The sequence below is a fragment of the Miniopterus natalensis genome, chromosome 17, assembly GCF_054644295.1.
Source record: "Miniopterus natalensis isolate mMinNat1 chromosome 17, mMinNat1.hap1, whole genome shotgun sequence".
Classification (NCBI taxonomy): Eukaryota; Metazoa; Chordata; class Mammalia; order Chiroptera; family Miniopteridae; genus Miniopterus; species Miniopterus natalensis.
This window is the reverse complement of record NC_142097.1, coordinates 43,795,620-43,809,415: the sequence shown is the minus strand read 5'-3', so window position 1 is coordinate 43,809,415 and position 13,796 is coordinate 43,795,620. Positions and strand designations below refer to the sequence as shown.

The 13,796-nt window shown below is 66.7% G+C and overlaps 1 protein-coding gene across 1 annotated transcript; it reads left to right on the top strand.

The window, feature by feature from the left end:
- The first annotated feature begins 2,995 nt into the window (after positions 1-2,995).
- Positions 2,996-13,340, top strand: TMC6 (transmembrane channel like 6). Its single transcript, XM_087825700.1, is given in 21 exon segments — positions 2,996-3,443; positions 3,569-3,711; positions 3,884-3,979; positions 4,331-4,489; positions 5,101-5,206; positions 5,293-5,380; positions 5,536-5,793; positions 6,060-6,250; positions 6,851-6,995; positions 7,931-8,086; positions 8,556-8,707; positions 8,802-8,883; positions 9,085-9,182; positions 9,787-9,879; positions 10,182-10,257; positions 10,833-10,966; positions 11,103-11,279; positions 11,370-11,448; positions 12,323-12,390; positions 13,049-13,104; positions 13,107-13,340. Coding segments are annotated over 21 exon segments (2,613 nt in total). The 5' UTR covers positions 2,996-3,399; the 3' UTR covers positions 13,319-13,340.
- The last annotated feature ends 456 nt before the right edge of the window (positions 13,341-13,796 follow it).

The window sequence follows — 13,796 nt, the reverse complement described above, 5'->3', positions numbered from 1 at the left end:
CCCGGAGCGAGCGCTCCGGGTGGACTCCGTTCGCGCCCTCCCAGTTAAGGTGTTTCAGCGTCACCTTGGCCATTTCTCTCTCCTGGGATCCCCTGGTAGGTCTCGAGGTCCTGCCCTTCCTTCCTGCTCCCTCCCCACCATTTTTAGAAGGGCCCAGTCACCTCCTAGACGAGCTCCAGTGGCTTTTCTGCCTCCCTGCCTGGCCCCCTCCTGGTTTTCAAAGTCCCTCCTCTATGCCAGGTCCCAGGTGGGGGGCTGGTGCTGGGCACACGGTGGGATCAGAGTCAGGAGAGTGGAGACAGACTGGCAAGTGTACATGGCAAGTGCTCCAACAAGTTCAATCCAGGAAGGCTCCCCAGAGGAGGTGACCTTCAACTTGGGCCTGAGGTCATGCAAATACAAGGAGGCTGGGGCGTGGGTGTGCAGGGAGGTGGGGAGCAGTGGGAGGAGAGACAGGGGCTCCGGCCTGAGACGACCCACCTGAGGACCACACTGACAGCTGCAAAATAGCCCCACCCCCACCCCTCCCTCTTTGTCCAACCTCAGGCCCGGGGACCCCTTTTCCCTCGAATTGCATCAGGTGTCCTCCTTCCCACTCCTGGACTTGCCCACCTGTTCTTCCCTCCTGGGGTCCTCCTTCCTTTTCCTTCCAGCTCACTGGCACCCCGGCTGCCTCTCAAGGCTTCTCCCAACCAGGACGCCCCCCCCCTCTGCTGTCCAGATCCCACCCATTTTCTCAAATCTGTGGGAGCCTCTCCTCTGGCCTCCTGCCAGGCTTCCTCAAAGTCAGGCTTCTGGGCAGAGCCCCCAGGTGGACAAGATTCAGGCCAGGTGGATGGCACCTGGAGGCCAATGAACCTCTCAGCCTCCGTTTCCTCATCTGTGAACTGGGGACGTCAGTGCTTAGGTCCCTGGCTTGTGAAGAGTAACAGGAAACAGCAATGGGGACCTGTCGGTCTCTCCCGTCTTGCCCCTCCCCTTACCTAGCACACAGGAAGTGCGTGACGTCGCCAGGTCCTCAGTAGAAGCCACCCCCCCACGGGGAGGGGAGATAAGCCGGGTCTGCCAGCCTGCCCCGGGCAGTGTTGGTCAAGAGGAAGGGCTTTCCCAACCCGCTGTTGCAGGCGCTGGGGGTGTGGCTTTGCAGCACCCTGTCCTTTTGATAACCGCCCTGGGCAGTGGGTGGGTTTGCAATTATTGTCCCCATTTGAAACTTGGAGAAACTGAGTCTCATAGAAATTGAGGACTTTGCCCGGAGATTGGAATAGACACAGACACTCGGACCTTCGCCCTGCCCAGACCTCAGGGTGGGGTGTGGGGAGGGGTCCCGCGCAGTTGGCAGGGAGAGGGCACGGTTGCTGGAGCCCAGAGTAGGGGTGGGCTGAGTCCCAGGGCCAAGCCAGGTCACGTGATGCTTGAGGCCCGCCCGCCACCACGTGGACCGGGCTGGGCGGTGCAGCTCCCTCTGGTCCCAGGTTGGCTCCTGCGCCCTTGGTCACTCCCTCCCCCAGACCCCGAGGTCCCTCCCCCAGGTGGTGGAGCCCCAACCACCGTACCCGGCGGCCCTTTCCCAGGACAGGGCCCCTCCTCCAGGTGCCTCCCAGGTAGGTGCCCTCGTTCTACCAGCCCCTGCAGATCCCCCGTGGCTGGACAGCTCCACCCCTTCCGAATTCCTTTGGGCCACTAGGGCCACTGGGGCCACTGGGCCAGAGTTCCCTTTCCAGGTTCTCCTGGGATTCCCTGGTTTAACTCTCTCTGGACGGGTGGGAGCAGGGGAACTGCAGCCCCCAGCCCACCCCGGCACCGGTAGCACCAACGGGAAGGCGTAGGGGGCGGGTCACACAGGACGGTACCACTGACCACCAGTAGGGAGTTGGGGGAGTGGTGGCCCGGTCAAGGGGCTCCAGTTGCTCCCGCCCCTGGGCGCAGAGGCCTGGCTGCAGCTCACCCTGAGCACCCTGGGCTCAGTGGACTCGTCGCTGGGGTGTGGGGTTCCTGGAAAGGGCTCCGCCCTGCCCCTCCCGCCTGGCTCAGGGCTTAGGAATGGTGCACCTGGAAACTCATGGGTGCCAGGGTGCCACGTGTCAGCTGGAAGTAAGTCCTGGGCAGTGCCCAGGGGGACCCGGGTGAGTGCTCATCCCCTGGGGTAAGGCTGCTGGGGCCAGGCCAGAGTTTCTGACCACCACCTTCTGCCTCCAGTTTGGAGAAGGGGTGTGTCTGGAGGCCCTTGGATTTGGGCTTGGGTGGGTCTGTCTGAAGGATTCCAGCTCCAGGGACTGGCCTGGAAAGCACCCACCGACACCCCTCCAACGCCATTCCAGGCTGGGGGGCAGAACCTTCTCCCCATGCTGTGCTCCCGCTGGAGGGCAGGGCTGGGATTGTGTAGGAGCCCCTACGCCCCTAAGTGAGGACCCTGACTGGGCACAGTCCCGGCAGGGCCGACTCTGTCTGGGCACCGGGTCTCACCCCAGGAAGCCCCCTTGAGCCACCGTTCCTGAGAGCCGAGTTTCCTGGGGGAGGCCGCGGAACAGCGCAGACAGGGCTGGGCCTCGGTGGGCAGAGTCCTGCGGGAGTCAGCGGGTGTCCGGGAGCTGGCTGTCCCCGCCCCACGCCCACGGGGTGAGGAGCCCAGAGAAGGCCGCCCTGGTTCCAGTTGTTCTGGGTGGCGGCTGAGCCCTCGGCCTGGACAAAGGCAGCCTGTTTAAGGCCCGGCACCTCCCCCAGCCAGCTGCCCTCCGTGACAGAATTCGGGGTCAGCCTGCTGAGAACTGCCCGCCTTCAGCCCTGCTGGCTGGGGATGCCGTAGCCACTGTGTGTGTGTTGGGGGGATGCTGGCTGGGTGGGGACCCAGCCGGAGGGGCGGGTCATCCTGTTCTGCCTGGGCGGGTGGGGGTGGGGGTGAGGATTTCCTGCGAGAGGAAGTGCTGAGGGGTTACCGGGCGGGCACAGGGAAGGTCTCAGAGCTGCCCTGACCTTTCTCACCCTAGGGATGGAGGGCTGTGCCCACAGCACCCCACCCCTTCCCTATTTCCCAGGGACTGGTGCCTTTGAGCAAAATGATGGGGAACTCCCTTCCTCCCTCTGTCCCTCCCTCCTCCCTCCCCGGGCACTGGAAGGGAGTGGCCCTCAGTCCATTCTGGGCTGATTTGGGGCCACTCACCTGACCGCATGTTTGGCTGTGGATGGGGTCCAGGGCAGGGGCTCAGGCAGCCTGGGCTGTGAGCGGCACCTCCCATAGTCCCCGGGGAGCTGGTGGTTGGGCCAGGTGCCAGGCCTGAAGGCCAAGTGTGGGACGATGCTCCCTGTCTCATCAGATGGGCAGCAGGCGGCTTCGGAGGCTGCAAGCGTCCAGGCTCTGAGCTGCCCTAGGTCGCAGACTGCCCGGGCTAGGCAGCGGACATGGCCTTTGTCCTCAATGTCCTTGAGACCCCAGAAGACCAGGGGTAAGTGCTCTGGGGCTGTGGGCTGGGATGTGCCACCCCCAGGGAGAGGCCTCTGGACCACGGACGTTTGGAAGGGGCAGGCTGCTGGGCGAGAACTGGGCCCCCACCCCCACTTTTCCCCCCAGCAGCCGGGATCCCAGCCCCTACGACGAGAGCGAGATGCACCACTCCTTCCACCAGCTCATCCAGGAGCAGAGCCAGTGGGCAGCTGAGGAGGGGCTGGAGCTGCAGCCCACCGGGCTGGGGGCCGGAGCCCTGGACGCCTCGGGTGAGCGTGCCCGGCCCAGGCCGCGGGTGGTGGGATGGTGCGGGCAGGGCCCTGAGCCTTCTCAGCCTCTCAGGATGTCCCGCCTGGCGGCCTGAAGGCCTGAGATGGGGATGGGGGACTGCTGGTCAGCAGTGACAAGGCCCTCTGGACAAGTCTCTCTGCTGCTCCACAGGCAGTGACCGCCAGGCTCTCCTGGGGCCGGAGGGCGCTGCGGAGCTCAGCACGGCCACGCTCCGCATCCTGGCCAGCTTGCCCAGTCGCACCATCGGTGAGCGGGGCCCTCGGCCCTCGGCCCCAGCCTTGCTCCGGCCCCTGGGCTGGGCCTGGGATTCCAGGGGATCCGTGTCCCTTAGAGCCAGGCCTTTTCGGCTCCCGCCCCTCTGTCTGCGGCCCGCAGGCCCAGCACAGACCCCCACAGCCTCCTGGGTACTAAACGACTCCAGGGTTGTCACCGGGATAAAAATAGGCTCTTGGGAACCCAGCAGCGCCAAGGTCTCTTATGAAGGGAACTTCCCGGGTCCTGGGGGGGCGGCGGCTGCCTTCACGTGAGAGCCGGGCTTCGTGGGAACAGGGCGTCGAGGCCTGGCCCTTCCTGACCCCCCCCCCCGCGGCCCTGCAGGCCGCAGCCGGGGCGCCATCATCTCCCAGTACTACAACCGCTCGGTGAGGATGCGGCGCAGGGCCGGCCGGCCGCAGCTCCGGGGCCTGGGGCGCTCGGCCCGGCCCAGCCTCCGCCCCTACGACCTGGAGCTGGACTCTGCGGCCCTCGAGGAGGAGGGTGAGCGGGGGGCGGGGGCAGCAGGCCCAGGGCCCAGTCCCCCTGCGACGGCCCGACGGCCGCAGCGGCGAGGTCCTTTGGTTGGCGGGCGTCCCCACCACTGGGGCAGAGAAGCGGGGGCCTTTCGGGCTGCAGAGCATTTGGGGTTGAAGCGGCTTCCCGCCCAGGGTGGGGGTGAGCGGGGTGAGCACCCAGGTCTCAGCCAGGGTCTCTAGGTCCTGCCCTCCCCACGCCCCCCATGAGGCTGGTGTAGTGGGCGGTGGCGGGGACCCCGTCCCTGTCAGGGGCCGGCGGGGCTCACGTCACTGGGGTCAGGGCGAGGTGCCCGTGGGGCAGGAGCGGGGGCATTGGGAAGATGCTGAGATCTTACGGAGGTTCGGGGGGGTGAGAGGAGGGCAGGGCGAGGCCTGGCTTCCGTGGCCTTGGCAGAGGGAGCCATCCAGGCCTCGGGTGATGGGCAGAGGCTCCGGGTGGTGCGGGCAGTGGGCAGGCCTGTTTAGGGTCATGGGGGTGCCCAGGGTTGTGGGGGTATCCAGGGTCATGGCCACAGGGGCGGTGGGCGGGGGGAGGGTTCTTCGGGGAACCCACGGGGCGCCTGGCTCTCCCTGCAGAGAAGCGGCTGCTTCTGGTGAAGGAGCTGCAGGGCCTGACTCTGGCCCAGCAGGACCACATGCTCCGGGGTATGCCCCTCAGCCTGGCGGAGAAACGCCGCCTGCGGTCAGTGCCACCTGGGCGGACGGGGGGCGGTCCCGGGGGGCGTCGGCCCCACCCGGGCCCAGCCCTGACGCCGCCTCTGCCCGCAGAGAGGAGACCCGCGCCCCGCGGGGGTTGCCGCCCCGCCGCCCCGGGCTGCGGCCCTGCTGTGCCCGGCTGCGGTTCGCCTGCGTCCTGGTAGGAGCTCCGCTGGGCGTCCCTGGGGGTGCGGCCGGGCGGTGGGAGCGGCCGCCCCGGCCCTCAGCCCGGCCTCGCCGCCGCCCCTCACGCCGGGCTCTTGCTCGAGGCCCCTCCGTGGGACCCCGCAGGACCGCCCTGTTGCGTCCCCACAGGCCTGGCGCAACCTGGGGCTGGCGCTGCCGTCGGGGCTGCACGCCCTGGCGCCCTGGCGCTACGCCCTGAAGCGGATCGGCGGCCGGTTCGGCTCCAGCGCGCTGTCCTACTTCCTCTTCCTCAAGACGCTGCTGGCCTTCAACGCCCTGCTGCTGCTGCCCCTGCTGGCCTTCCTGGCGGGCGTGCAGGCCGCCTTCCCGCCCGCGCGCCCCGCGCCCGGCCCCCGCTTCACCGGCCTGGAGCTCCTCACGGGCAGGGTGCGGCCCGCTGGGCGCGGCCGGGGCACTGGGTGGGCACCTCTTGGCCCTGCCTCCCTGGGCGGACCTCCCCCCGCGCCGTGGCTCCGGGTGGGCCGCAGACGTCAGTGGGGCCCGGGAGGCCCCGGGATGGCCGAGGCCTTTGTCTGGTCTGCTGCCCTGCCCCGGCCTCCCCCGTGGGTGCGCTCCCTCTGCCCCTTGAAGCCGAGGGTGGGTCGGGTGTGGGGAGCGGGCAGAGTCCCTGACTCGGCCTGGCCTCCCCCCAGGGCCGCTTCACCGACACCGTCATGTACTATGGCTACTACAGTAACGCCACCCTGAACCAGCCGTGTGCCCATCCGCTGGATGGTGGCCAGTGTGCCCCCGAGGGGGCCAGCCTGCCCTACAACATGCCCCTGGCCTACCTCTTCACCGTGGGCGCAGCCTTCTTTGTCACCTGCATCACCCTGGTGTACAGGTAATGGCCTGAGCACAGGACCCTGACTCTGAGCACCACTGATCCACCCACCCACCCACCCACCCGTCTGTCCATCATCTGCCCACCCATCTACCCCCCCCCCCAACACTCCCTGTGCTTAGCGCAGGGCAGCAGACAGACCAGAGGGGCTGGGAAAATCCGGGAGGCCTGGTGTGTGCCCAGGAGTTACGGAGCCGGGGGAGGAGTCAGGCTGGCTTCCTAGGGGAGGCGGCACTTGCCTCAGAGGCACAGGTTCAGTAAAAATGGGCAGGGCAGGAGAGGAAGGTGTTCTGGTTATTGGGAGAGGCCGTGCAAAGGCCCCGAGGTGAGCCTGAACAGGAGCCGCTGGCCACGTCCGCGGGGAGTGGAGCCCGACCCCTCTCCTAGCCCCTTGTGGCTGGTGGGCACTGTGCCTGGACAGGGCTGATCTAGGGTGGCCAGAGGCCATGCCAGGCGGCCAAGAGCTGGGCTGGGGGTGGGGGCAGTGGGCTGCTCCATGGCCAGGAGGGCTCCTCCCAGTGAGGGCTGCAGAGACTGTCCTGCTGCCCTCTCCCCGGCCTCTGCTCCCTCGCCCCTCATCACCCCCCTTGTTGGTCACAGCATGTCCCGCTCTTTTGGGGAGAGCTACCGGGTAGGCAGCACCCTGGGCGCCCACGCCCTTGCTGTTTTCTGCTCCTGGGACCACAAGGTGACTCAGAAGTGGGCCTCCCGCCTCCAGCGTGACAACATCCGGACCCGGCTGAAGGTGAGCCCCCCGGGGCCTGGAGCTGCCGCCCCCACCCCGAGTCCCGGAACCCCAGTCCTGGCCCACTCAGCTCTGCAAGACCTGCCGGGTCCATTTGGGACCAAACAGCTAGAGCCAAGCAGCCCGTGGGCGGGACGTCGGGGTGGGGGCCTTGCTCGCCGTCAGGGACCGAGCGGGTGCTCCCCAGCTCCAGACGCGTCGGCACCGGTCCTCCTGCTCCGTCTCCGTCCACGGCCGGGGGGCGGGGGCCTTGATGTCAGCCTGCCCTCCGTTCTCACTCCTAGGGGCTGGTGCTGCAGAGGGACAGGGTCGCATCTGCTCTGGGCCTCTCCTGGGGTCCCTGTATCTTCGGGCCCCGGTGGGAAGAGGCCCGAAGGGCTCCTGCTGGGACACACTCCCAGCTCCCACAGTAGCCTAGGGTGGGGAATGCTATCTCCCCGTGATACAAGTGAGGAAACTGAGGCACAGAGGTTCTGTACCTTCCCCAAGGCCAAAGGGCGAGAGGGTGACCGAGCTGGGCCTCGAGGAAACTTCCCTGCCTTTCTGGGGTTTGTGCTGCAGGACTGGCTAATGGGCCTTCCTGCCCTCAGGAGCTCCCACTGGGGGCTCCACCTCCAGGGACAGCTCAGGGGGCAGGGCTGGGAGGGAGGGAGGGAAGGGGGCAGGTGGGAGAGGTGGGGTGCCTCTCAGGATGCCGGAGACTGGGTGGGAACGGGCTGACACCCAGCCTGGCTGGTGGGGGTCGAGGGCAGGGCAGCCTTGGGCCCAAGTTCTGTGCTCTCTGTGCCTGGAGACAGGACCCAGAGCTGGGGGAGGGACAGGCGGTGGCCTTGGGGTGGGGGACTCCAGTCCCCTAAGCCTCCCTGGATGTCCCTGTGTCTTCACGTCCCCACGTGGCTGTGACCTGGAGCGAGTGACCCCTCACTGCCTTGCAGGAGCTGCTGGCCGAATGGCAGCTGCAGCGGGGCCCCCGGGGTGTGTGCGGGTGGCTGGGCCAGGCGGCCGTGCGGGGGCTGGTGTGGCTGCTGTGCCTGGGGACCACGCTGGGCTGCACCGTGGCTGTCTACACCTTCTCCGAGTTCATGATCGAGGTAAAGGGATGGGGTGGGCAGCCTGGGGACTCGGCCACGGGGTCAGAGTCCCGCTGCTTTGGAATGTGTCCCCAGCGACCGGCGCCTGCCCAGCCAGAAGTCAGCTGTGGCTCTGCCCCCTGCACCCGGCCCAGGGGTCCAGGGGCCCAGAACCCCTCCCTGGAGGCTGCCTCCCTCAGGCCTCAGTCCCCACCCCTCCCATCTGTCTCACTCTCCCGTTTTTATTTTCTCTTGGTTCCCTTTTCTTTTTCTGACACTTGTGGCCTATCCCCCTTCCTGTGTGGTTTGAACATGAGGCCTGGGCTGCACGTATCTTGGGGGAAGGGGGTGCTATCTGCCAGTTCTGCCCCCTCTTTCTACTGTGGGACCCTGTCCCCCAGCCCCCCACCCCCAGGGGCCCGTCGGTGGACCTGACCCCTGCCCATGGGGGAGCACCTGGGGTGACCACAGCCCCCTTCTGCCCTAGCAGAGCCCTGTGCCTGCTGACCAGGAGGGGCCACTGCTGGCCCTGCCCCTGGTGGTCTGCCTCCTCAACCTGGGGGCCCCCTACCTGTTCCGAGCTCTGGCTGCCCTGGAGCGGCACGACTCCCCGGTGCTGGAGGTGTACGTGGCCATCTGCAGGTATGTGGCCAGGTGGGGCAGGTGGGGCTTCCTGGGGTGCGACTTCTGTCTGCCAGGCACCCCTCCCTCAGTCTGTGCCCCTCGCCCTCCACAGGAACCTCATCCTCAAGATGGTCACCTTGGGGATTCTCTGCTACCACTGGCTGGGCCGCAGGGTGGGCACCCTAAAGGACCAGGTGAGAGGGGGCCCGGGCGGTGCTGGGGAGGCTGAGGGGCCGCGCGGGTCCCGGGTGCGGGATGCAGGGGTGCCCCTCACAGCAGCCCCCCGCCAGCCCTCACCTGACTGGCCTGGTCCACGGGCAGGCTGGAGCCGCGCCCCCACGGGCTGGGCAGCGGGCGGCGGGGCGCGGGCCTGGGCTGAGCCCCCTCTGTTTCAGTGCTGGGAGACCTTTGTGGGCCAGGAGCTGTACCGCCTGCTGGTGCTGGACTTTCTCTTCACGCTGCTGGACACGTTCTTTGGGGAGCTGGTGTGGAGGTGAGGCCCTCCCGGGGCGCGGCCGGCCTCCGCCCTGGGCTCCCGGGCTCCCGGGCTGCCCCCTTCAGCAGCCTCCCCTGGCAGGCTGGCAGGCCTCTGACCTCCCAGGGAGGCCGCTGGTTCCTGCCCAGCAGCTTCTGTAAAGGGTCTTTAAGCTGGGAAAACAGGAGACAGGATGGAGCCTGGCTTTAGGCTGGCAAGGAAAGCGGGTTTCATTGCGCCGTGTGTGGCACACCCTCAGTCTAGCGCGAAGCAGCAGCAGGCAGGAGGGAGACAGACACACGGTGGCCGCCCAGGGTGGTAGGAGCCCGGGCGCCTTTACTTCTGCGTTTTCTCTGAGAACCTGCGAGTCTGAGGATAATACGGAGGCAAAGTGCTTGGTGCCCGCTGCACGTGTTTACACCTGGGTGTGCACTTAGAAAAGGACCCGACGAAGCCAGCTTAGCTCGGAGCCACTTAGGGCGGGGACCCCAGGGTGCGGTCTCCCCTAGACATCGGCTGGGTGCCCGAGGTGGGGGGGCAGGGACGCATGCCTTCCGGGGTGGGGACCGGGGTCGGTCTCGGGATCGGCCCTGCCCAGTGACCCCAGGCTCCCCTGCCCCAGGCTCATCTCCGAGAAAAGGCTGAGGAGGGGGAAGCCCGAGTTCGACATCGCCCACAACGTCCTGGAGCTGATTTACGGGCAGACCCTGACCTGGTGAGCATCTTCCAGGCGCCTCCCACTGGCTGGCCTGGGGGGCAGCTGAGCCCCTTCCCCTTGGGACCAGAGCAAGGCCCAGGCTGGGATCCTGGGGTGACGTGGGCCCTGACCCCCCCTCCCCAGGGCACCTAGTCTCCCCCCAGTCCTGCAGCATCCTTCCTGGCCCTGGGGTGGGGAGGGAGGGCACGGGGCAGCTTGTTTCCACCCCAAGCCAGGCCCGGGTAGCCCTTCTGGCCCTGGGAGCGGCACAGGGGTCACGACCCCAGCCTCTGGACTGCAGCGCCCCCTCCCCTCCCCAGGCTGGGGGTCCTCTTTGCGCCCCTCCTGCCCGCCATGCAGATCCTCAAGCTGTTGCTGCTCTTCTATGTCAAGAAGGTAAAGGTGCCGGCTGGGCCCCAGGCGGGGCGGGGCTTTGGGGGGGGCAGCCAGGGCGGGCCTCTCGGCTGGCGGACCTGGAGCCCCGGGACTTGGGAACATTCCCCTGACCCAAGTGGTACAGGGCTGGCAGCCCGGGGCCACCCTCCGGGGTCAGTCCCATGGCCCCCTCCCCCACACTGCTGCCCAGCCGTGGTCTTTACTGGGGGCCGTGTGCCAGGCCTGGGGCCGAGGAGCTGAGAGGTGCTCTGAGCCGCAGGCCCACAGGCTGTGGGGAGGGACCGTGGTCCTGTGGCCTCGGGCAGGGGTGCACAGTGGTGAGAGCCAGGCTCTCCTCCTCCCTGGTCCCCCATTTCCTCACCTGTACACTGGGGACAGTACCCAGGGGGATAGCTGGAGACCCTGAATCGGTGGAGGTGGACCCACCCTCGGGCTCAGGTCCTGAGTGTTGCCTCTCGGGTCACCCGTCCTGTCCTGGGGTTTCACTGAGGCCCCACCAGCCTGTGTCTCCCCACCGTGGAGGCCTGGGGGCGGGGTGTGGCTGGGCGGTGGCAGAGCTCAGCCTTTGTCCCCAGACCAGCCTGATGGCGAACTGCCAGGCACCCCGCAGGCCCTGGCTGGCCTCCCACATGAGCATGGTCTTCGTCTCGCTGCTCTGTTTCCCGTCCTTCCTGGGCGCGGCCGTCTTCCTCTGCTACGCCATCTGGCAGTGAGTGGGCGCTGGCTGCTGGGGTGTGGGGAGGTGCTGCCCGGGGGCCTCGGGGGCAGGGGCTGGGGCCAGGGTTTGGGGTGGTGTGGAGGTTGCCTTTGCCAGGCTGGGGGCTCAGGCTGCCCTCTCCCCGCAGGGTGAAACCCTCAAGCCTCTGTGGGCCCTTCAGGACCCTGGACACCATGTACGAGGCGGGCAAGGTGTGGGTGCGGCGCCTGGAGAGAGCCGGCCCTGGGGTCGCCTGGCTGCCCTGGGTCCACAAGTACCTGGTGGAAAACACCTTCCCCGTCTACCTGGTGTCGGCCCTGCTGCTGTGAGTGCCCTGTAGGAGGGGGAGGGTCCGTGCCCCCGCCCGCCCGGGCTCCTGCAGGGTCCAGCCTGACCACCTGCCCGGCTCCCGCAGGGCTGTCATCTACCTCAACATCCAGGTGGTGAAGGGCCAGCGGAAGGTCATCAGCCTCCTGAAGGAGCAGATCAGCAATGTGAGTGCCCCTCGCTGCCCCCGGCGCCGCCTGCTGGCTCACCCCAGGACCCTCCCGTCCCTCTGGAGCTGAAGGACCCTTCTCCAGGCCGGCCTTTGCCACTGACAGTGTCTCCCCAAGGTCCGGCCCTGCCCCCAGTTCTGAATCTTTGGGGCTGCAGGTCAGAACCCCGCTAGTGCTGGCGCGGCTTTCCCAGGCCCCGGGCAGGCGGCTTGCTCCTGTGAGGCCCATTTTGGGCTTCTGAGCTCCAGAACTGGCAGGTGATGAGTTTGTGTGTTTTAAGCCACTAAGTTTGTGGTGACTGATTAGTGCAGGGGTGGGGAACATCCGGCCCTCGAAATCATTTGGTCTGGCCCTGCCAAGGCAGCCGCAGGTGGGACTCGAAATTCAATAAACCTAGGAGCTTTTTTCATTGCAAATTTTTAAGTTGATAATTTTGTATGGCCCTCAGATGATGTTATAAATGTCCAAATGGCCCTCGGCAGAAAAAAGGTTCCCCATCCCTGCGTTAGAGCAACAGTAGAAACCAATAGGAGCCCAGTGACTGACGTTCGTGTCCCCCGTGACACCTGGCGGCTCTGAGGTTGGAGAGGAGCTGATCTGCCCAGGCAGAGCTCGTCAGTGGTGGGGCCCTCACTGTGCGGCTGGTCCCGTTTCCCTTTTCACCTTGGCCACTAGGAAGCACAGAACTGTCGCTATGCCCACTGCCCGGCTCCAGGTCTCCTGTCCTTGTTTTGGTGCCTCTCCCCCTTGCTTTGAACTCTTTACTCGTGGCATTGAGTACCCGAGGGCGCCCCGGAGGGCGTCTGGAACAGCGGTTCTGGAGGGATGGACAGTTTCTGTTCTCTTACCTTTCGTGTCCTGGCGTTTCTAGGAGGGGGAAGACAAGATCTTCTTAATCAACAAACTTCACTCTGTGTACGAGAGAAAGGAGAGGAGCAGGTGAGGGGCTTTGGGGGGGGCGCCCCGTGAATGAATGTGGGGGGAGGGGGCAAGGGGCTGGACCGCTGGGCATCTTCCCCTGGGGCATCGAGTGGAGTTGGGGATGGGAGGGAGGTGGCTGCTGGCTCCTTGGGGTCCCTCCTTCCCCACATCCCTCCCCAGGTGGGGAGGAGGAGACAGGTTTGGTGAGAGAGGGAAACCGCTGCGTGCAGGGGGCAGGGTGGAGCTGGGGCTCTCACGCCCTCCCCTCCTCTCCCTTCTCTGTCAGCTGGGGGGCAGCCCGGCTGGCCTCTGGTTCCCCTGGCCCCCTTCTCCCCATGGGGTCAACACCTGGAATGTCGAGATTCAGCCTGGATTGTCCCGGGCCTGAAGGAAGCTGCCCCACCTCTCACCCCTCATCTCAGTTACTTGTGGTTAAGCTCAGGGGAAGGGAGATGAGTTCAGACATCTTCCTGCTGCCGAGACAGACAGACAGACCGACCCGGCTGGGGGCAGGCTCAGGTCTGCAGGACCGAGGTTCCCAGGCTCCTCCCGGTCTCGTCAAGCCCTTCACTTCTCTCCAGAGCCTCTGGACTTTCAGGAGCAAGGCTGTGGGTGTCGGGCCGCAGCTGGGGTGCAGAGATGAAAGCAGCCCCTCTCTGACTTCCCTTTCCTGCAGGGCTGGCAGAACCCAGGAGGCCGTGACGCCCTCGGATGCCTGGTAGGACGGCGGGCCTGGCAGCCTGCGTCTGCTCACCCACCTGGCTCCGTTCCCACGGCTCTGCAGGCACAGACGCCAACCCGAGACTGTGCGGTCCCCTGCAGGGTGGCTGCCCTGGGACACGGGGAAGGTGACAGGACTCTGCAGCCTGCCCAGGACTGGAGCTGGAGGGTGGGCCAGAGGGGCTGCGGCACCCCCCTGCCCTGCCTGGGACTGTATTTATTCTGATTAAATATGTTTTGCAAAACGGGCTCACCTCGTGGGCGCCTGTGCTCATGCCGGGCCTGCCCCCCACTGCCCGCGGGTCACCTCCAGGCCTCCTGCACGTGCGGCCCCTTCAGCTCCTCCTCTTGGCTCTTGGAGGCTCCTCTCCTGCCCACGCTGGGTCCCACAGCCTCACCAAGTGCCCAGGTGCTCCATGGGGAGTCTCCAGGTGCCCAGGCTGTTTCAATACAGTGCAGGGCACCCCTCTGCTGGCCAAGCTCTGGATGGCAGGACAGAAGCGTCCCAGCTTGAGCACCACCAGGGTCAGCCTGAGCCTAAAGGGTGAACCAGGCAGGAAGGAACAACTTGGGCGGGGGACGGTCACGGGAGGGGTGTCCAGGGTGACAAAACCAGCAGCAAGATGCTTTCATAGTTATTGGGGTGGGGGCAAGTTAGGAAGGGGCTGAGGAGCCAGCCAGGGGCAGCCGGTGCCTAGGCCTGA